At 41.4% G+C, this 23,182-nt stretch overlaps 1 protein-coding gene across 1 annotated transcript; it reads right to left on the bottom strand.

Annotated features, from left to right (window-relative positions):
* Positions 1–2,499: 2,499 nt before the first annotated feature.
* On the bottom strand, positions 2,500–10,331 carry drd2l (dopamine receptor D2 like; the record flags this gene model as incomplete). Its single annotated transcript, XM_079165346.1, has 7 exons — positions 2,500–2,696; positions 3,452–3,806; positions 4,025–4,108; positions 4,934–5,151; positions 6,360–6,496; positions 8,261–8,370; positions 9,975–10,331. 7 exons carry the CDS (start codon positions 10,329–10,331, stop codon positions 2,500–2,502), a joined length of 1,458 nt encoding a protein of 485 aa, XP_079021472.1.
* Positions 10,332–23,182: the final 12,851 nt, after the last annotated feature.

Below are 23,182 nucleotides of genomic sequence, written 5' to 3'. Positions count from 1 at the left end.
GGGCTCACTGACAGGACGAGCAGAGTTACTGTCAGGAAGTTGTCATTGACGGTGAACTGAACTTCTATATCCTTTCCTGTGACAGCTCATCTTTCTGGCAAACGCAGTGCTTGAATCTTTCATGACTCATGGCTCGTGATGATAATCCATTATTGAATTGTAGTAATTGTAGGTTTGCCTCGAAACCTTTCACATGTGGTCACAAGTCTTTATGCTAAGCTAAGCATCTCCCGGCCCCAGCTTCATATTTATTGGGACAGTGGTAACAATCTTCTCATTTCACTCTCAAGAACATGAATAAGCATATTTCCCCAAGCGTAAAACTATTCTTTTAAAGGAATTAGTTTTGATCACAAACGGTGTTTTGCCGAATTGAAATTCTAGTAATAGTATTGATCAGTGTCACAGTATAAACCTAGGAGCCAAAGCAAATTGGCACATGTGCCAATTAATCTTTGAAACACGAAACACAATTTGAGAGAAGACAGCCGTCAATGATGGTATAAAAAATGTCAATACAATATGTTTTCCAAAAGGGTGAATCACTGCAACCATGAGAGGTCTTTGAGCAAACAGTCATACATGTGCACAAAATAATATAATACGTATGGATCCAGCAGTAAGCGATGTGAGATAAGATGTGGACAGACACAGAGATGCACACACACACACACACACACACAACCAAAGGCTGAGTAAAAGGCCCTTTTCAGTCCTATATATATATATAAAGGATTTGCAAATTGCTTTTATTTTATCCATTCATTCAAACCTTTATTTAAGTTTCAAAAATCATTGTGGCTCCTGTCATTTGCAATTACAATGAGAAATACACAGAGTTAAACAAAAGAGGACAATGCTCAGTGAAAACAGTTGCACACTGAGGTGAAGGGGTTCGAGATGATCGTATTGAATTGTTCAGGAGCAGTGAGAGTGTTGAGAATGTGTTGCAGATAAGTCCATGTGTTTGGTGCACAAAAACTAGTTCCAAGTTCAAAATAAACCAGCGGGACTTTGAACTATGAGACAGTTAGTAGAGTGAGTTTGTAGGGGTCCTGTGGTTCAGTCCAGCATAGACGTGATATAGGGTGTATACGATGGTGAGTGTCTGAGGGATCACTGGTAAGAATGATGAGTCTAGAGCAGAGGTCGGCCACCCGCGGCTCTCTCGCTATCAAGCTCCTTTCCCTGCAGGTGGCTAATCATATATGATTTGCAGACCTCCGCCCTCGGTAAGCTATTATGTTGAGCACGTTAAGAGCTCTCTAGGAAGCAGTGTTCCCGTGTATGTGTTTGGGGCTTTTATTGTGAAGGATGAGACGGAAAAAGAAAAAGAGGTTCTGGTGAAGTGTGGTAAAAGTGAATAAAGTTGCTGCCGTCTTGGCGCAGATTACGGAGCCCCGTGTTTATTATTTTATTAATATCATAAAGTATTGGCGCTACACTATCAATGGATAAATCCAAAGCAGTTTGTAGATATGTTTATTTATTATATTCTACTTATTTTATTTCATTAGAAATACAATGGATACTGAGCATCTGTAGAAGAAGAAAAATCCTTTGGGACGAATATAGATTGAAAATTTAACAAATTAAGCAAAGACAGAAAATGTTTAATATTATGGTTCGTACAAGGCTTGCAATCTCTCTTATAAACCAGTAAAATTATTATTTACAACACTACATTTTACATTTATTTAAAGCAAAAAAAAATGTACACATTTACTAGGTGAAAGCTTTTTTCACTGTCTGCTGATTTCGAACGTGCGCTCAATCACCAAATTAATAATTCAGCCTTGATGCAACTTCAGTGGGTTTTCAAAAAAAGTGTATATAATGATTGAGCCTTGGGCATGAGAGTTGAACAAACAGAAGAAACGTTTCTAGACCCATGGCTCAATGTTTTTTCTCTTTGCCTCGACTTGTTCCAGTCCTCTGAGAAAGACGAGCACATGCGCACAAATAACGAGATGCTGATTGTTCAGGATTACAAGAAAATACAACAGCGGACGTCTGACACAAATCATATATTAGAAAAGCAGTCACGTCTAAGGGAGTCTTTCAGTCTGGATGCTGTGGAGACATCAGTCCTCACATATTCCCCTTAGAGTCTGTATGTACACAACACAGTGCATGTCTTCTCCATGAATATTTCCAGCCTTGTTTGTGTTCTTGTAGCTGTCTTTTACTTGTCACACTCTCTTTTTATCATCAGTAGCGTCTTTTCCTGTCTTCATTCTCTCTGAATGCCACGTTTTCTGTTTTTCTTCAGTCTCCTCTGAGCCGCTGGTAACATTCCTCTCGTCTTTAATTTAATTTCCCATGAAGCTTGAACTACTTAACGCATCAATTGCCAATCTGTTGCCCCCCCCCCCCCCCCTCCCCCTTCCTGCGTATCAAAACTGCAGATTACTTGTTTTTCTCTCACCTCTGATGTCAAACCAACGTCAGGCTTTTTTTAAAAACCCCGACAGTTGACGCTTCTCATCTCCCCAGCTCTCAGCAGTGCAGGATCTTGATGAAGGCTTTGCGAAACTCGATGTTGAAAGTGGTGTAGATGACAGGGTTGACAGCGCTGTTGAGGTATCCCAGCCAGGTGACGGCGCTGTACAGTGAGGGCGAGATACAGCAGCTCCTGCAGTGGGCTTTCAGCACGTGGGTCAGGAAGAAAGGCAGCCAGCAGATGATGAACACACCTTGGAAACAGAGACAGGAAGTGGTTTAGAGGACCAGTGAATGAATGTTTTTAGCACTTACATGTATGTGGCACACATTCTGCAGGGATATAATTAATGAAATAACCCGCCGACTGTTGCATTTGTATTTCACACGGAACCATAAAATTGCTGAAACACCACAGAAATAGATAAGTAGTGAGCTTCATCAATTACGGTAGCGGTGTCACATTAATCAAAAAACAGATGAGGTCGGCGAGAAACAAACTACAATTTGAGTGAGAAGCCGTAAATAATGGAGGGCATTAAAAAAAAGGGCGCCGTGGATGATTTGTTAGATTTGACAACGTGTGTCTTACTATATATAATAAATACAACTTTTTCCAAATATGCATTCAAAACCCATTTCTTTCAGTTTTTACCAATGTTTACAGCAACAAGATTGAAGACACAGATGAAAAACGAGATGCTCTTCTAATGAGCCCAGCTTACATGATGCCTCTGGGAAATAGAAAGTTAAAATTGTGAGTTCAAATTGGTTTTCTCATATGCAATTTACAAAAAATGAACTCTACATCTAGATGAAGACATAAAAGGAATCACACGTCATACGGAAGGTAATGTGAGGTGAGATCTAACAAAGTACAGGTACGTTATTGTATTTGCATATGCAACATCTGCAGATATTATGAGACTGAATACATTATATGGTATCGCATGTGTACATGGTCTAAAGATGGAGACCTCATCAGTTAGTCTGTAACCCCTCCACTCACCGAGCACGATAGCGAGCATCTGTGTCGCCTTCCGCTCCTTCTGCTGCGACAGCCTCCCTCTCACCCTCTCCTTGGTGATCCCCCATTTCTCTCTGCCTCCACTGCGCTCCCTCCATCCCTCGCGACCCCTCATGCCGTCCTCGAGGGTGGGGGGGCGGGGCATCAGGGCCGATCGTGTCACGGTGGAGGGATGAACCGGGGCAGGTCCAACTGAGATGGCCAGGGAGATCCTGGCCCGTCCCGAGTGGGAGGCGGTTTGGGGAGCAGGAGGAGGCGCCAGGCTCTGCTCGGTCTGCGGCAGGAACCGACCCGGCTCCGCTTCCAGGGGGTGAACCACCGCCTCCTTCACCAGGGTCTGACACGCAGAGAGGGAGGAAGGAGGGTGGTGAGGGAAGTAAGTGTTGGGGGACAGACAAAGGTGTGGATGCTGGATTGCAAACATGAAACAAAGGCAAAAATAAGCCGGACATTTATGGATGTAAGAGCATCACTGCAGAGGCAACAGATCGTATAAGACAGACAGAAACGAGACAGCGAAGACAGAGAGGCCATTTATGATGCTGAGAGACTCACCACTTTCTTGCGCTGTGGGCCAGCGGTGGCGGGCCTCAGGATCAGGGTGCACAGCTTCACATCCTCTGGTTGTGTACACTTGCTCTGAAGGGGAAGCAAGCAGCGTAGAAAATGTATTCTTGGGATCGATATCGACATTTGAACAGCAAAAATAATGAAAAACGATTAAAATATATTTACGAGAAAGAATAAACAAATGAACAAACATTTTTTATAAGGGTCTCATACATTTGTTTAGGTTATTTGTTACAAGCTAAATTCACACCAAAATGCATATTTTACTACTGTACCAAACATGCTGTTGTATTGATCGGGGTCTATTCTAGACAACATGTAGCACATTCACATTAGTTTGCTATCAGTAAAAAAAAAAGCTTTTGTCCTTTTGATGCAACTATTACTGACCCAGTTATTACAAACTAATTTTGCGCATTGTTCAAAATCACAGCACTTTATTTTAAATTCTAGTGGAGGTGCCACAGTTTCCAAAAACACCAAATATTTCAAACTGGATTTTGGAGAAAGGTGGACACAATTACACACAAGACGTCAAGATTATTGCTAGTTGATTGAACGGTGCAGAGTCTTGAGGTTGACTATTTCTGTCAGTGTACACACCCGAGAGCTGCAACGAAGAGCTGGAACAAGCTGATACAGAATATGTAATGTGTCAGAGGTTTTAAAATATGGACGATGGATAAAGCAAACACTCAATGAAAAGCAGATTTGGAAACCTTTTCAGTGATATTTTTGCACATGGAAGTCATGGACTTTATCTAAACTTCTTTGGTGGTATAATCAATGTCGGTGCAGGCCAAAGGGGTCAATATCTACCAATGCCCACATTTGCTGGAAGAGGAAAGGGAGAACACAGACAAACAGTCAACGGCCAAATCCGTGACTCTATACCTTCCTGTGTCGGTGACCTTCTCCCGCCTCAGCTGCGCCTTGTGTGTGCAGGCCGTGTCTGTGCGGCGGGGCGGTGCGTCTGCCTCGCTTGCGCAGCACCACGCAGATCTGCGCATACACCAGCAACGTGACAATGAAGGGGACGTAGAAGGAGGCCACAGATGAGTACACCACGAAGGCCGGATCGGCAAAGCTGCATGTGGTGCCATCCCGGCTGGCTAATGCACAGAGGGGGAAAAAAAAGAGGAAAATGTAAAGAGTTAGATGAGGACATCAATACCGCTCTCATGTCTGTCTGTTAAATATTGAGCCAGAAGATGGTTAGCTGAGTTTAGCATTAAGACTGGAAGCAGCCTGGCCTGACCCTGTCCAAAGATTAAAGGTAAATCAGTGCCCAGCCAGGAAATATTCCAGCTCTTAAGCGCTAGTTTTTACACTTTGGTTTTTGTACGGATTTAACAAATGAGATGCATCATGCAATTAGTGAGCCTAAACGTGCGTGAAGTTGTTGTTACCTTTCGAACAGCATGGTGTAATCTATGCGCACCCTGTTACTGAGGAGAGTGAAATATTTTTTTCGCAGTTTAAATCATTCAGCATCTTGCTGTGTTTGGACCCACATCTGAAGCTCACATAACTACTTGTTTTCCATTTATTCTCAAGTGGCCTTTCAGTTCAAGGCGAGCAGGTTCACAGTCCATCCTCGTAGCTGCCAGGCAGCGGTCAGCAGCCGAGCATCTTCACTCCCTGCTCCCTTTGTAAGCCAACAAACAAATCGAGGATTATGTGTTCTCTCTTGTTCGCGGGGCAGATGTCACCTGTCATCCACTGGATGAGAGCAACATAAGGGAATATCCCCGGATGGTGTGTTTATCTGTGCTAATGGATATTTAAGTATAATGTCTGCTGACTCAAGTGCATGTTGAGGCCTGTTGACTGAGCAGACATATGGAATTCGTTTACTATCTGATAAAGGATTGACAAGCAAATCCAGGGACAGATGGATCAGGATATTGCAGGAGGCATTGCGGTGTGAACGCTGCTCTATTAGTGAGTTAAACTACACCTCAGAGAACGATGGCACACAGCTGAATTAAGAAAGCATCCCTGAACAGCTGTGGATTAAACTACCCATGAAGGACCCAATCTTCCAAACTAGCATAAATCAAAAAGAAGACACTTTAACCTCAACCTGCATTGGCGTGAAACAGACCAAAGGCCCCATTCAAGCAACAACCATGATAAATACATCCTGACGCCAAAGACGCTTTCCCTTCCGGTGGCTTCGACAGCCGATGCTGGACCTGCAACAAGGCTCTTTAATGGAAGTGAAATGGAAGATCCCAACATTTGTTCACGAAATACTAAAACAAGTTTTGTGATGTGTGGCTGGGTGGCAACTATTGGAGGAAGGGTGTCAGATTACCGGTGTTGTTGAGTCCAAACAGTAAAGGGCAGGAGATTGCAAAAGAGAGAAACCACACCACAGCAATCATCACCGCCACCCTCCTCCTGGAGCTGTATCTGGTGTTGTAGAGCATCGGCATGGCCACCGCTGTGTATCTGCAATAGTACACACACACACACACACACACTTTAGCATGCCTCTCACACACTGACTCGTGGTGCCTGCATTAGAACACAGTAGTCAATACAGAGTAAACACAGACACTATTAATGCAGCTTCAGACTTCATTATCCCGTCCACATGTTCACACATATTCTAAAGTAAACACTCAGGCACTTGATACAGAACAAAGACAAACAATCTCCCGGTTTACCGCTCAGACAGAGTAAAGCTGTCGCTGCCTGTTTCAAACACACACACACACACACACACACACACCTGTCAGCATGTCAAAACCAGTTAGAGTCGTCTGCTTTGTAGGCAGGTGGGTGAAGTCGTCTTCAGCACACCGCTGTAATGCCGACTGAAAGCAGAGGGTCATGGACCCAAACACAGAGTCACAGACTCTGCAGGAGTCCAAATCTGCATCATGCCGTCTTAGGATATTGGAGGTGAAGCGTTCTAGTTTTTATAGCTCAGCTGTGAAGGAGTCCTTTACCAATTTATGTAGGTATTGTGCAGGACAAAGGCAGTGATAAAGGACTTTTTAAAGGTATACGATTCTATTTTGTAGCTGTATACAGCTACAGGACAAGGGGGCAATATTGCATTTTAACATATTTTAGCGGTGCGTTGGGCTAAATACCCAACTTCAACACACTAACATGGTCACAATGACAATGCTGGAAAGGCTGCTACTGCTACACAAGATCCCCCAAAAATGTAAGTTAAAAAAATACATGATCAAGCTTAACTGACTCCAACCAGCTTCATCATATCATGTGGAAGTGAAGTGTCGTGAATAGAGACACTGGAATAAACTCACTCCAGTGTATAAATAACACTTAAATAGTCAAGTTAAATCATTTATATCAAAAACAAAAGGAACACGAGTTACCCAGACAAACGTTGGGCATAGCCATATGAGAGCACATTGTATACAGTAAGAAACACTTACTATGATGACCCTATTTGGGTTTGTGCTAATTCATCCGATAACTATCTATCAACCGCAACTGGAGGGCCGGGTATAAAAAGGGCTCCGACTCTCACACTATTCATCCGAGCACCCTCACATTAAAGTCGTCAGGACTTTAACCTTGTAGTCACTGTTTCATTTTAAAATGCTAGGGCACGAAGCCAGGACAGCCTTCTAACTGCAGTGTGTGTGTTATAGTCTACGGCTCTGACAAAGCAATTAGGCTCTATCCTTAGTTATTGCACCAAATTACACACGTCTACACTGGTTCAGCCTCAATGTGCCAGAGTAATTAGGGTGCAGCCGCTGAACGGCCTGCCCGCTGGGCGTCTGGTCACCTTCCTCTCTAGACCCATGAAGAGGGCATCAGGTGGAAGAATGTCAAAATCACCAAACGCAGTCTATTTGATCCACAAAGAATAAACTCTGTAATGACAGCAGAGGACATTGTAAAAAGACCCAGTAGAAGCCTGTCGTTTCCCGCTGAAAGACAGACGACTACAGAGCGTGGGGCTTCTGTCCCGCTGCTCTGTGACAGTTGGATGATGGATGCATCTTACAAAGTTTTGATGTGCGTTCGTTACATGTGTTGCTTTTTTTGTCTGCGCCCAGCCTGCACCAATCCCGACCAAGGTTAGGGGAAGGATACAAAGTAATGAAATGACACTGTCATCTTTGATATTTCGGTCTTCGTTTTGGATAAAAGTCACAGTGAAAGAGAAGAGAAACACGCCCAGTCAAGAAAGTACAGTAGAGGGTAAAGTTAAAAGGGAGAATCCACCTGTCGATGCTGATGGCGCAGAGGTTGAGGATGCTGGCGGTGCACATCATGACGTCCAGGGTGAGCAGGATGTCACAGTGGATGAGACTGAAGCGCCACTCCCCCACCACCTTCAACAAAACACACTGACATTAATGCAATGCGATACCGGGGGAGCGGCGTTAATATTAACCAGGCTGGATCACCCAGAGGCACTTCATATTTCATTCACTTTTCTTTACTGTCAACCGTGATGATGTGTTTCTGAACTTTCCCAATTCAACCCTCAAATATTTAGTTTCATTTAAACTCCCAATATCACAATAAAAGGGTTATATAACATATAATGAACATAGTCTTTGTATTTTGCACTCTGTCCTTAAATATTCACAGCCTGTGAGACATTGTTTGTAATCATCTGAAAGTAGATTTATCAAGTAAGTAAACGTTATTGGCATCAACAGCCTGGAACTGAAACAATTAGTAGTTGCAATTAGAACTAGTACTATATACTCAATTAGTTAATCAACAGGAAATTTACCTGCGACATTTTAGAAAATGGATTAACCTTTTCTTGTGCAAAAATACCAAATAGTTGCTGATTCGATCTTCTAAAAGCAGATGATTTGCTTGTAAACTATTATTCTTTGGTTTTTGGTCTGTTTTTCGGAAACAATGAGCAATCTGAACATGTTCCCCTCGGGCTCTGGGAAACTGCAGCAGTGTTGGAGACTATGATGTGGAAATTGCAACCGGATTGGCAGAATGAAGGACGTGACATAAATGTTGCAGGCACAGGGAAGGTTCATTACAATGCTGGCAGAAAGCTGGCAGTTAGCGTATGCTAATGTGACAGGCGGTTTGTTATTGAGTTCAACCTTGCATGTAAGCGCATTGTCTTCCTGTAACCATATGTCTTAAAATATAGTGTCAAATGTCAGTACATTTTCAGGTTCACTCGTCGTTCTCACACCTCAAAGTGACACCTTCCTCCTGCTCTCTGTATTACAGAGCAGTAAATCGATCAGCAGAAAATGAATCTGCAGCTATTATGAACATTTCTGCCTTTTTTTCTTTGCTGAATTTCTTTGTCTAATGTGATAAACTGAACATCTTTGGGTTTTTGACTCTTGGCTGGACAAAACAAACAAGTTTAATGACATTGCCTTGAATGCGATATAAAGGTCATTTTCCAGTATTATCTAACATTTTATCGACTCATTGATCTCGGCCCACAACTAACAAATATTTCTCACTATTAATTGATCTGCCGATTATTTTCTTAATTATTGATTACTAAGTTTGTGTATTAGAAAAGATGAAAATGTCACTTGTTTTGGGGAAAAAAAGAAGCAAATCTGAATTATGAATCAATTATCAAAAAAAGAGGCCAATTATTTTTATTCTATAATGATTTACCAACTAACCAAGAAAATAATCATAAAATAAAAATAATGACATGCTGCAGCCCTGGTCGGTTACATAAATATTGTTAAAATATCAAATTACATTAAATTGCCATATGCTATAAATATCTGTTCTGTAACTGCTGCACAGAAATCCGCTGTGCATATGTTTTGCATGTGTTTTGCATGTGTTGCAATGTAAAATAAACTTTTAGAGAAACAAGCACACAATCCACAACGTTTTTTTCCACATTTAGATCCCACTGCAGCAAGCTGAGGGTGTTTTCAAAATAATACACACACGTGCACACACACACACACACACACACCTCCAGGTAGACGCCCCAGGGCATGACCAGGGTGGCCAGCAGCAGGTCGGACACAGCCAGCGAGACGATGAGGTAGTTGGTGGTGGTCTGCAGAGCGCGCTCCCGCGACACGGCCACGCACACCAGCACGTTACCGAACACCACGCAGAAGATCAGGAGCACCAGCAGCACCGCGTAGAAGTTGTACAGAGGAGAGGGGGCTGACGGGGGGCTGGTGCAGTTAGAGGACGTCAGCGAGGAGGAGGAGGTGGGGAAGGATGAGGGGTAGTGGGTGATAAAGTGGGAGAAATTGTGCTCAACGGAGGAGAGAGGGAAGAAGGGAGGGGAGATCTCGTCTGACTCGTTGAGCGAAGTCATGATCTCGCTCCAGTGGACATAGTCAGGCTGGAAATTGATGACACAAACAGAGGAGAGAAATAATGACCATGGGAGCCTTCATGGGCCGCTGTGTGCTCGATTCAGCGTTTCAGTAAGATCCAACAGTTTTGTCTTCTGAGTCTGACAACAGAGGAATAGAAAAGAAAAGGTTATCGTTGCACCGGGATGAAAACTGGTCTTTGGTCTCAGCTCAGAGATACAACTTAGCAGGACACCACACACAAGTAATGCATGCAATCACCACACCTCGCCTGTATTTACACACAGTCAAGATCACTGACTGAGACAGAGATGGAAGAGCTCTCAGATCTCTCCGTGCTCTTTTTTGGCTCCTGCGCCTCTAAAACGGTTGATTGAGAGGAAGTGCCTCATATTCATGGGCGGGAAACTACTGTCACTGCTTTTGTACAAATAAAATCATTTTTACTTGTCAAACTTAACTTCATGATAAGTTCTGAAGTACAAACAGCCAACAGACGGAACAGGTTGGTTTAAAAAAATAAAGTTATTCTTCGAGCAAGACTTTCCACCCGTGAAAAAACTACCAAACATTTTACAGCAACATTTATCTGAATCTATGTATTAAGTCTGAAGAGGAGGAAGTGTGTTATACCCATAAGTCAGAGTTTAAGTTGAAGGTCCATGTGTGCAGGATTTAGTGGCTTCTGCCTTTCCAAGCGTGTCAGAGAACTACGGTGGCCCTCAGGAGCCCACAAATGTACAACATGGCGGGCTCCAGGCTCCCTATGTAGAAATGAAGGTCTAATTTTGATCTAATGAAACACAACAATTCTTAGTTTCAGTGGATTATACACTAATACAAATATAGTTATGAAATGATATTCCATTTCTCCTAATAAACCCCCTTAAATCTTACACACTGGCCCTTCTTAAAGTGCCATTAAATATTTATTTAGAAACAGATTTATGAAGATAATTGTGGAGGAATATCACATTTAGAGAACTGCAGACTTTTTAAGATTGAAACTCTAAATCTAAAAGCAAAGACTGAGGATGTCTCAATGCCTTCAGCATCTGTCGCACAACCATCTGGTCCCGTCCCAAACTTTGAAATTGATTGAAATTTGTCAGACCACAAGCAAAGCAAAATGTGTGGGGTCGCTTTGTGATGCAGCATTTATCTGATATCAAAGATTTTCACAGTAAAGTAAGACAAAGAGGATAAACACAGAGAAAAACCAAGAATCCATCATTTATAATAGATTATCTGCAGAAAACTGCAAACTCCTGCTTAAAACTCACCATCAGTAACCCGCTACTGAAGGTTTATGTGCTTCCGCAGAGGAGACATGATGGGGATGCATGAGAACTTTTCTTCCCCTCTCTTATCTCTCTCTATCCCTCTTCTCTGACACACTCTAACAACCAGGCGGTGTAATAGCGTGCAAAAAAAAAGCTGCATACAATATTTATCAGCGACAGGAAGTTGAAACGGACTACTGGTTTGCAATATCTCTCCTGTCTAAACTTTCCGGTCGGTCCCAATTTTATGAATAAATTCAGTGAGCATCTACTCCCCACCATTGCTTCTCACATCACGTGTCTTCCTCTAAACCCTGACCTGCGAGCTGCCGTGCTGATCAACACATGTCCAGGACCCGTTGAACCTAACGAATCAATAATCCATCCCCACCCGTTGGGCGCTTGCGCCACTGGCCACAGCACCTTACATTATCCCTTGTGGCACATGTATTGATTCCACAGGGTTAGATATTGATTTGATTCAGCGGAAGAGGATACAGACATTATTATTGTGGTAGAGGTCAGCCCACTTCTACAGGAGGCAGCAGCGTGCGGGAGTGAAGGGGAGGGCCGGCGTTCATCTGGAGGAGCTCGTTTCTGTGAAGGCGAGTGTGTGCCCGCGGAAGTGTCCTTCAGTAACTTGTTGGGCGGCTGATGGCCAATGTATCTGCTTAAAAACTCAATGCTGCATAATCTTGTGAATGCATTCTTTTTGGTGATAGAAAATGATGAGAGAACTTGAATCTGGATCTGGATAAATTACAGACAATCATAAGATACATAGTTTGCACTGTTAGCGTTGTTAGCACCGTTAGCTAAGCGCTGGCGACTCGCCGTCGCCGACATGTCGAGAGCCGTCGAGAGGCAATGTAATTGCTCCCTATCCCGTATCTTGCACCTGCTAATTCATGAGTAAATAGCTAAATTGTTGCAATGTCAAAAAATGAGTTACAAAAATTCTGAATTACAGCTGAAATTATTAGTCGATTAATCAATTAGTTGATTGACAGAAATCAGCAAACATGTCATAATGGATTAGATGTTTCAGTCAGCCTTTGTTCGTCATACGATAGGACATTTATCTTTGGGTTTTGTACTGTTGGTCAGACAAAATAAGTCATTTTTGGGGTATTTTATAGGCAAAATAAAAAAGATTTTAAAAAAAGTTAAGAGATGAACCTATACTAGAGACTTCATTGCAGCCCTAAACTGAATCACTTGTTTTTTTAGCTGAACTTTCAACCAAAAGTTAATTGAACGAGGCAAACAAATACATACAGTTCAATCTTCCAGCACTGTTGATGGAGTTGAGCTAAACTCAGCTGATTTCACCTCAGTTTCCTTCAAAAATGTGTTAAGAGATGTCAGAGAGCGATGCCCTTAAGGCAGAGTACCAGACCAGGAAAAAGCTGTTCGCCAATAACAGACTGTTGTGCTTCATTAAAGCTTATAGGGTCAAAGTAATCAGCAGAGGAGAAGATGAAGTCTACAAACAGGGCATGTTTTGCCCAGAGCATTAATGTTCTTCCCCATTAAAAAGAAGTTGACTTTAAAATAAAACTTTTAGAAAAAATAAATAAATGTGAAGCCAATGCTCTTCAAAAGTTTGGAGACGCCTGCCACAAACGCTTGATTCGTTACAGTGAGATGGCTGAGAGAACTACTCTTTAATGCTACTCTTATAAAAATAGAAAGTTAGTCTCAGGTTACCACTATTGGAATTTGATCAGGGAAGCTGAGAATACTATGAACTGACGAATTACAATTTAACGTATTCAATCTAACCACTAGACTGCAGAGAGCACAAAAAAGAAAAACAGCTTCCCAAACTATTTAGAGCCCAGCTGCACCGTTGTGGTTCAATAATTATCGAGTGTATCATACGCTCTTCTGGGAAGGAAAACAAATTGAAAATCAAAGTGTATTTGGTGGTGAAAAAAATGGTTCTACAGGATTCTGTCCTGTCATGCAACACTGTGGGGACTTTGACTAAGTGGAAGTTTTGATTAGTTTATTCATCTTTTGGGACAAAAAACTATTTTAAATGTAAATGACACATTTGGTTTCTGAATTATAAACATCAGTGAAGGAAAAAAGAAAAATATCAATTCAACAGCTGATTGCAAACTTTTGACCGGTTGCGTGTAGTTTTGCTAACAAAGTCACGTCTTCCTTGCATTACAACAGGAACCTAACGCAGTAACGCAAAAACAGCTGTCTGCATCTGTGCTGGTGGCGACACACTTTGAGATGCTGCACACGGAAACTGTCTCATTGCAACGATAATGACCAAAGAACAACAAAAACATACGGTAGAAGTGATGGTGAAAACGATTAAAACGTCCTTCAAGTTTGTCTAATGACTGAAAAAAAAAACGTCTGTTACATAATTTAACGGTCTTACAATGATTCCTCCCTATGAACTCCACTACAACGTCCTTGGTTGTGCTCACCCACTTTTTCGTCTTTCATCACATATGAATAAGCAGCTAATGTTTGTCGAATCTGTTCAAATGTCTGTAGCAAGTCCTCTGAAATGTATTACTTCTGCTGAAGGACAAAATAATACATATTTAAGGGTCAAGACTCAAATTCAGTGATATTGTCCTATAAAATGGTTTTACTTAATATCAGATCACTGAAGACAAAACATCTGTAAACAGTTTGCATCTTGTCTCCTACGGAATTTTCTAAAGTGCTTTTTTTTTTTTCATTAGCCTGAATAATCAAAGTTCCTCTCCCCTCATGAACGTGTTTAGCTTATTGTTACTTCACTTGGATGTTTGGCCTTCACCGTGCAGAATGATGCTTGTGCAGAGTCTGACACCACATTCATCCGTTACATTGTTTTCACTTAAAAACACGTCTGGAGGAGATCTTCAGTTTCCTAAACGCGATCAGACCTTTGCCATAGAGGTGGCGGATCAGAAAATGAACACATGAACTGTTTCTGCTGTCAGTTATCAGGTCCTTTTTTAGAAAGAACTAATCAAACGACCTATTTTGTTGTTTAAGACTCGGGACTTGCTGGTCCGTTCCACAGCATCTTAATTCCATTAAAAGAGATGAGACTCAATAATAGCATTCTTCATCGGAGCAACACAACTGCTTTCTACACTTCTTAAAAGATCATTTTGATCACTGAAGCTTTACTTCACCGTCAAATATCCCAACAGCTTTAATGTGAAATATGAGTCGCATTTTTTTTTACACTGCAGAATGTACGGCTCACGGATGAATGCAAGAGAAACGCACATCATTTCCACTGGAAGCAATGTGCAAGCAGAATGGAAAGTAAAGATTCAGTTGACTCTGACTAGCTGGATGTGCTGCTACACAACTACAGTGACATCACGGGCAGTTTCATAGACTGTAAGGGGAAGGCCGGGATTAACATTAATTTATTGGTTTCCTTTAAGAAAAGAAAAAACAGGGTGCGATGACCCCTGCTCCCGAGATGTCAATTTAATTTCACACATGGTATACACGTCTTTAAACTGCCCCCGAGGTTATGGCTTCAAATCAATTCATCTTCTAAGATGTGATTCTTAAGGTCATATTTTACGAGATCACATCCCTGTGCGGACACGCTTGGCCTGAGAATGGTACTTATGGAGTCGCTCCGCTGCGTTTGCATTACTGACTCACTGCAAGCTTGACTTCTATCAACTTCTAGAAATGTTTTCAGCATCCGATGAGTAACGTGTATAGTTTTATTTCATATATCGACATATGAGTGTAACTTTTCTACTTTGAAATGCTCATATTTGCCTCCCTGGGCTGTATGGTTGATTTTGTTCCAATTGCCTTTCATACATTTAATTTCCCATGAATATCACTTATGCCCATACACATGCATGATTAAGCAAAAGGACATTTTTGAGAAATGTGATGCTCCCAAGCAGAGCAAAGTTTTGTGGAATGAGCCAAAAGTAAATGTACAAAAAGGCAAAACTTTGTCAGTGAGGTCATGCGGTGAGCTGGAAACTTGTCCAATTACTTTTTCGTTACCAACAAAGCGCAATGAGCGTAATTTCTTAACTAACCGTAGTTGAAATAAAAGTTTCCCAAACATTACCAAACTTGTGAAATGATTTTTTGACATAGCAGTTAAAGAAACAGCTAAAAACGATACATCAAATGTGTGCTACAGGAGTGTGTCCACAACAATCCATCTTCATTTCAGAGCTCATTTACCAACGCGTCATGGGACTGTTCTAGAAAATGAGACACAGCCCAGATGTTTTGCGTGCGACAAGATGTTGCACCGTGATTAAAGCAGCTATTCTCATGCAACTCCTTTGGCGACGTTGTTCATTAGAGCCTAAACTCACTTTGTGCCGATTCACAGTCATTATGAGAAAAGCAAAGTGTAATTAGAGTCGGAGCTACAGACAGCCATACCATCACTCGGTGATTCACGGAGGGAGATACAAAATGTAGTGAAAAAAAAGAGTTTGCATGCAAAAAGCGTGTTTGTATTTTGTATTTTTTCAGAATGAACCGGAGGAGATGACGGACTTGGAAATAAAGGATACAAAACAGCTATTATACGAATACTCTTCAGGTGATGAATCTGTCTGTATCGTTACTTTTAATGTTATGAAGGGAACATAATTCAACTGCTTGTTTATTGATAAGTCACACAGCTCATTACTTTGTGACCTTTGACTTCAAACAAAGAGCCGATTCAATGGTGGATTTAGCATCTTCACTTCATCTGCCCCCACCACTGCCTAACGCTGTGCCTCTGGTCCATCATTTTTTATTCTGGCCCACAACTTTATAAATGCATGGGATGAAATGCATAATGTATCAAGGACGGTCTGTGTTGGGAAAAACGTTTATAACCATTGTCCTAATTGCCCTAATTGAACAGAAAACACTGAAACTATTCTGTTAAATTGTATTGATATCATGTGTGGTTTTCTTTTATATTAAAAACCTAATAATGTCTTATTTTCTCCTGTAACAGACACACTTGTAATCTCATTTTGTGTAGCAACATTACAGTTTCCTGACCTCGCATTCCTTCCATTCTGTGTTGTCTGGTGCCCTTTCTGTCCTAAATCTCCCCACAATAACATCCAGCGGCCTTCGTCTCCACAGCTTTTCCTCTTTTCTCCTTCTCCTCCTCTGTAGATCCTCCCTGGAGACATTTGACAGGTCTATTACATCCTTGGCCTTGCCTGCCCCCAACACCACTGGAAAAAAAAAAGAAAAAAGAACAACACAAGACTCCTTCAAATTTCAGACTACGGCTATGAGCTGTCCTGCGATAAATCTTTAATCTCTTCCACTCAGGGGGCAGGAAAGAGTCGCGGCCACTGGGAGTGATGTGGATGTTCAGCTGCAGTATAATCAGCTCTCCGCTGAATTTGGGGCAGAAATTATTCACTCTTGTCTCACACTTCTCAACCCTTATTTCTACTCTCAATCACTCCCATGTACCCCCCCCCCCCCCGGATTTTAACAAGCAGCCAGTGACAGGAAATTACATTCTACAACAGAGGAGAATTCACAAGTTGTTTTTTTCACCCCGAAAATGTGACAATGCACCCGTTTTGTTGGAGCAATCAATCAAGCAATGAAAGACAGTGATGTCTCCTCGTGGATCGATTCTTATCTCAAGACCGATTTGAATCAAGTGCAGAAGCACAGCTGCTTAATTAGGTGGTTTATTTCTTCCCCCCTGTGCTGCTAAAACTGGAGCATACATATGGTAATATACAGTCAATCAGCAGCCTGCGCAGAGACATGGCACCACTTAGGCTATAACGACCTGTGCTGTGATTTGTGACACCTCATACTTCTTGACTTCTAGTGTTAGCGCGTGAGAAGGGGAGACGGAGCAAAAGGCTCGCCTTCACATCATTAAACACAAAGCATGTATACGTCGAGTACAGTTTAAATGAGTGAAGGGGAGGTGGATCTTTGGGCTTCACGTGTTAACGTTAAGTGCTGGCAAGATATCGAGACCGACGCTAATCAATAATACATTATCTCCACCTGAACCTCTCCTGCAAAAAGTAATCTGCCAGAGAAATGATGAAAGAGATGAGATTGGACACAGAGGAACGCAGAGCGGGAGCGAAGAACGCACTCTCTGACATGATAAATGTTTTCTCTTTTGTGTGTGAGAAAAAACTAAAAAGGCTGATCGGTCGATTAACGGAACAAAGAGGGAATCCTTTCAACACCGGGTCACACGAGGAGAACTCCACCCCGGAGGCGACGCTTCGAACCAACCACAAGCAGCTTTCATCCAAGAAGCAATGTTTTTTTTGCATCGTCTCCATCTTTTATTTATCATGAGAGACCGCAGCTTTTGGAAGTCGATTCCAAGTGATGTGTGCCTGATGTGCACAGACTTGAAATTAAACCACAACGCAAAAAAGCAAACTAACACACGATCAAACACACACGCCGACTGTTGAGGAAAAAGTGCTTCAGTGTAAAGCCGTGTGTAACTCTCGCTAGTTGCTGCTTGAGACGCTCGAGGCAAGGATTTGTCACATAGACACAGACGGAGGAGAAGATGTGGGTATAATTAGGTTTGGCTGCCATTTACACACTTAGCCACATGTCTCACTGGCAAATGAGTTCATTCTGCCCTTTTAAATCTCGTTTCAGTCTAGTCAGGGGATTTCACATTAGGTTTCATTATCTTGAGAGAATGCCTCCAAACCGAACACACTGACACTGTGCAGCCTTTTCACCACCAGAGGGTATCACACATGAGAGTTTCATGAAAAAGAGATGATGATTTAAATGGAGGCGAGATGATTTTATTTCATACAGTCAGGGCCTCAGGTCGGGCTGGGCCATGTGGAGAAAGTCAATTATCAAAATATTTTTTCACCAGACACCTCATGATTGATATTGCAAATTTAAGACAATATCGTAGCGCTGGCTATTGGTGCCTTCAACAAAATATTTACATACTGATATTTCTGATAAATAATGATCAGAAATATGGATGCGATGACGAGAGTGACGAGAGAGTTTAAGAAAAGTGCATCACTTTACTTTTAACCAGGAAAAGACAACACTTGTGAAATATTACGATATCCAAAATATCTAGTCTCATATCACCGTATCGATAATATATTGACCAGCCTTAGCCTCAGTGGATAACTAGTACACTATCCTCACAATACAAATATAATATGGAAAATCCATAAAAGTATATTGGGGGTGTTTGTGCAAAAGGGAGCAGTACTGCAAACATGTGCAGCATCTCTATAGAGGAACATAATCAGATTAAGGCGAGTGATGAAATCCAAACCTTCAAAGAATTTAAGGGAGGGAGATGAAATAAATGATCAAGGAGTTTAGTTTCATGGGTCTAATGTGACCAATTGCAGTCACCTGTACGCACCATCTGCACTGATTTTAGCTGAAAAATAAGGTGCACTACTCATATTCACCTCAGCCTGTATCACGTCAATGACACAATTTAAAATGTAGTCCTCAGTCTAAGGTCCAAACTACTGGTTTAACAGTTTTATTGTGGAATATAGGTTTATCTATATGGTTTGATTTTGTATTATTTACTACGTTTTGGTAATCAGCTGGTTTGAGCCTTGAATCTATATGTCAGTGACATCTGTACTGTCCTGTATATTTTTCATGGTCTTTACAATTTGTCAGTGACAACTACTATATCATTGTAAATGTTCCCTTTTGGATTTGTGCCATCTCTGTTGTTTCTATACATATGACCTGTTTTTTAGTGCTCTGCATAAAATATCTAAAATATATCAAAATAACTTTTTTTATATATACATACAGAATCAATATCGTTTCTTGTTTTCTTCCTGCAGAAACTTGTCAATCCTTCCACAATACCACCAGAGAAAAAAGAAGGCACAACAAATCCGTTTAAAAGTCCCAGCGACACATTCTCCGAATAAATGAGCTCCGACTTTAACCTTAATAGACTCAGGTCCCACATCGCAATGCAACTCGACCTGGTTTAAAGCGTCTGGATCACTTACCCTCTCCCCGGCAGAGCCGCGCACATCCAGGTCCTCTGTCCTCTCAGGAACAACACCGGTAGACAAATTGGCTGTCGGGCTGCAGCATCCCGACCAACAATTTACGACCGAACCTCCCACCTTGACCTCAGTCAGTCAGTCAGTCAGTGCACGGTCCGCACATAGACACACACACACACACACTCACTCACACGCGCGCCCGTGAAGTCATGTAGTTCCCCTCCTCTCTGCTGTCGCTGGCCGCGTCAGCGCGGCGGGAGTGGAGCCGCGGAGGACTGAGGAGGATGGATGGATGTGAATAGTTGGAGGAGAGAAGGCTGAGAGAGGTTGCACGCAGAGTTTCGGTTGTTTATAACCTTCTTGAAGAAGAAAAAAAAAAGAACATCATCATCAGTGCACAGCTGCTCTCGCGGTAGAAATAGTGTTGTGCTGGAGATGAGATGAGCTGAGATGGAGCCAGAAACACACACGTTATTTCACCTTCATGCATTTAAGAGTAAGATGAGATTTATTTCTTTTTTTAAATTTCAAACGGGGACATTTCATCTAAAAAGACGGTAGAATGTAAAAATGATAGTTCATTCAAGTGAAGATTTATTATGTGAATTACCATCTCAGGATTATTGAAATAATTTACTTAATTTAAAGGAGCTGTGTTTAACATGATGACCAAGAACATAGCAGCAAACAAATGTAAATATATAGAGGAGTAATGTTTATGAGCATGCTGGTGTGGCTGCTTCACCCTCACGATAGTTTTAATTCTGTTACCACAAGTTAATGCTAAGAGAAACCAGCTTGGGTTAGAATAGATGATCAATCATATTCTCATATTTTTAGCACAATGACTGGAAACAGTCTACATCAATGGCGCTGAGGTGGAGCAAACATGTCTAAGTTCCTGATAATCAGCATCACAAACAAACTGACAAGGTTATCACACGTCTCCATCCAGGTGAAAAAAAGATCATAAACGGCTGTAATTCTAAAGGAAACTTATTAAGAGAGGAAAAATCCTGTGCCGGCTCGATGTTGCCAACTCTTTTCCAATGAAAGCAACGAGCAACAAAAGTTGCTAAATCTAGCGAGGAAGTTGCAAAGTCTGCAACACTGACAGCATGTCCCTTCATTGTTTTTTGTTTTTTTGTCAGAGCATTTGATTTATTGATTGCTGTCAGGATCTAATAAGAATTTTAACAGATATAACCAACCAACCCTTAGCTTTAATCACCTTTGAAGGTAGCGGGCGGGTGAATTACATTTGCACGGAGCCACGTTAGCCGTTTTTCCCATTTTATTTGCACTGAGCTACGCTAGCCAGTTGCTGTATCCTTGTATTTTTATGAGAATGGTAACATCATCTAACTTTATTCTCTGCCAGAATAAGCGTACTTTCTAAAATGTCAAATAATCCCTTTAGGAATAGGCTAAATCACCATTGTTACCCCCTTCGGTGATGGTGACTTTACAGATTTTCATTAAAATGAAAATCTTTGACACTTTAACTTTAATATGAAGCAATAAGCCAAACATCTTCAGAATGGGAAACTCCCGACTGATATCAATGCTCTGATGCAATTTTGTGACATGTGTTGTCAGATTTTCATGTACTCTGATGGATTACCTTTGATAACAAAATCTAAAAAAGAGATGTTATGCCATTCGGAGTTGAACATGAGTAAATGAGTCCACATGGCAAAACTGATTTCAAGACATCGCAAAGGGAAACTGTCACAGCTGTTATAATAAACAATAAATCATGAAAATAAATCTCAGACAGTGGCACCGTCCTTCAAGCTGGCGATGCTTTCTATCAGATAACTTGGGCCAAAGTGAAAATCTGAACAAATAAGAAGAAACTCAGATCAAAATGTAAATGATCTTCAACAAGAGAGCACGACAGTTGCTTAGAAAGCTATTAGCGACGGTGAAGAGGGAACGTCAGCCAACACACTCATGAATGTCGCTTTGACCGACGTGTCCTGATGAAACTAATTAGGACAAAACAGATGCGAATAATAACAGTTCTGGAAAGTAACCATGTACTGAAGTGCTCCACATGAGCAAAACGCTGAGGTACTTGAACTTAACTTGAGTAACTACATTTTATTCTACTTAACGCTGCATTTCAGAGGCTTGTACTTTTTGACTCTACTCATTTTAAAGCCTGAGTTACGACACAGATTCGTATTAATACAAAATAGTGAAACAAATACGCATGTTTTATTATAGATAAATCTACCCAGCAGTACTATATAAAGTATTAAAATGAGCGCCAGCTTTACCTGCTGATTGCACGTTTTTGTGTAATGTTTGTTTCACTTTCAAAACGCATCATTATAAACACGTCATTCTCCACTCCAGCTAATTGATCTCAAACTGGGCTTTTTTTTCGTTCTTTTTTTGAAGAGCCTGACTCCTTCCATCCAGCTCTGCAGCATTTGACGTTGCACACCTCCGGAGCGCCTCGAGCCATCACGGTTTCTCTCCTTTAAATTTGTTGGAGCATCTGAACCTTTTGCGGGAGAAAATATCTCGGCTCTAGGGGAACCGACATCAAATGAACCCGTGATGAAGACAACTTTAATAATCCAGGTTATGCAGGAGATCAGTCTATTCATTAATACAGCACTGAAATTAAAATTCGGTGCAAATGACCTTTCACTTTCTTTTTTACATCATACGGTACCTGCATGATAATTGGGTGACAGAGGGAGGAGAAAATCATTTTTGCTTTTACTTTTGACTGAAAGATATCAGACAGACGCTCATATATATAGTTCTAGCAGCCCCCTTTAGAAATGTTCCTATTTCATTGAGTTACAAGACTGATTCAAAGTAGATTAAATCATCTATAGAGAAACAGCATTTAAGGTCAAAGTGATAAAAAAAAAAAATCTACAAAAATGATTTCAATTAAATTCAACCAGTCAAGTTTCAGTTTAGATCCATGTCTTAACAAAATGTCATCACTTCATCATTTCATCCTTTTAGACATTTGTTTGAAACTGTCACAGTTAGCGTACGAGTTCCTGAGTTACGGACACAGACGTGTTTTGTGAGGTCACAGTGTCCTTTGACCACAAAACTTGAATCGGTTCATCCTTGAGCCCAAGAGGACATTTGTCCCCAAATTTTAAGACACTCCCTCCAGGTGAACATCACATTCATGAGAATGGACAACCTAAAAAAACATAATGCCACCATAAGGCCACGTGTACCACCAGCGCAGAGGCAGAAAAATGAGTGCACGAGTATTCATCCCCTTAAAGTCGGTTGGTTTAAAAACATTAGAAAGAAATTACCGACTCCTACCCACGGCCCTTTGCTTCATGTCGCTCTCTCTCCCCCTATTTCCTGTCTCTAGCTGTTCAACCATGAAGGAAAATTAGTCCTAAAAAATCATTTGAAAAAACATGATCCTAGAAGTTTTGACATAAATATATAAATGTATTGAGCTGCAGAGATATCTACAGCCGACCAGCAAGGTCACTGTAGCTCCAGTCTGCTCTCGGTCCAGAGAACGAAGGAGTAGAGCGTCCCGAGGGCTCGACAATAACACATCCA

Source organism: Pholis gunnellus (genome assembly GCF_910591455.1).
Source record: "Pholis gunnellus genome assembly, chromosome: 8".
Classification (NCBI taxonomy): Eukaryota; Metazoa; Chordata; class Actinopteri; order Perciformes; family Pholidae; genus Pholis; species Pholis gunnellus.
Note: the sequence above shows the minus strand (reverse complement) of the source record. Positions and strands in the feature narration are given on the sequence as shown.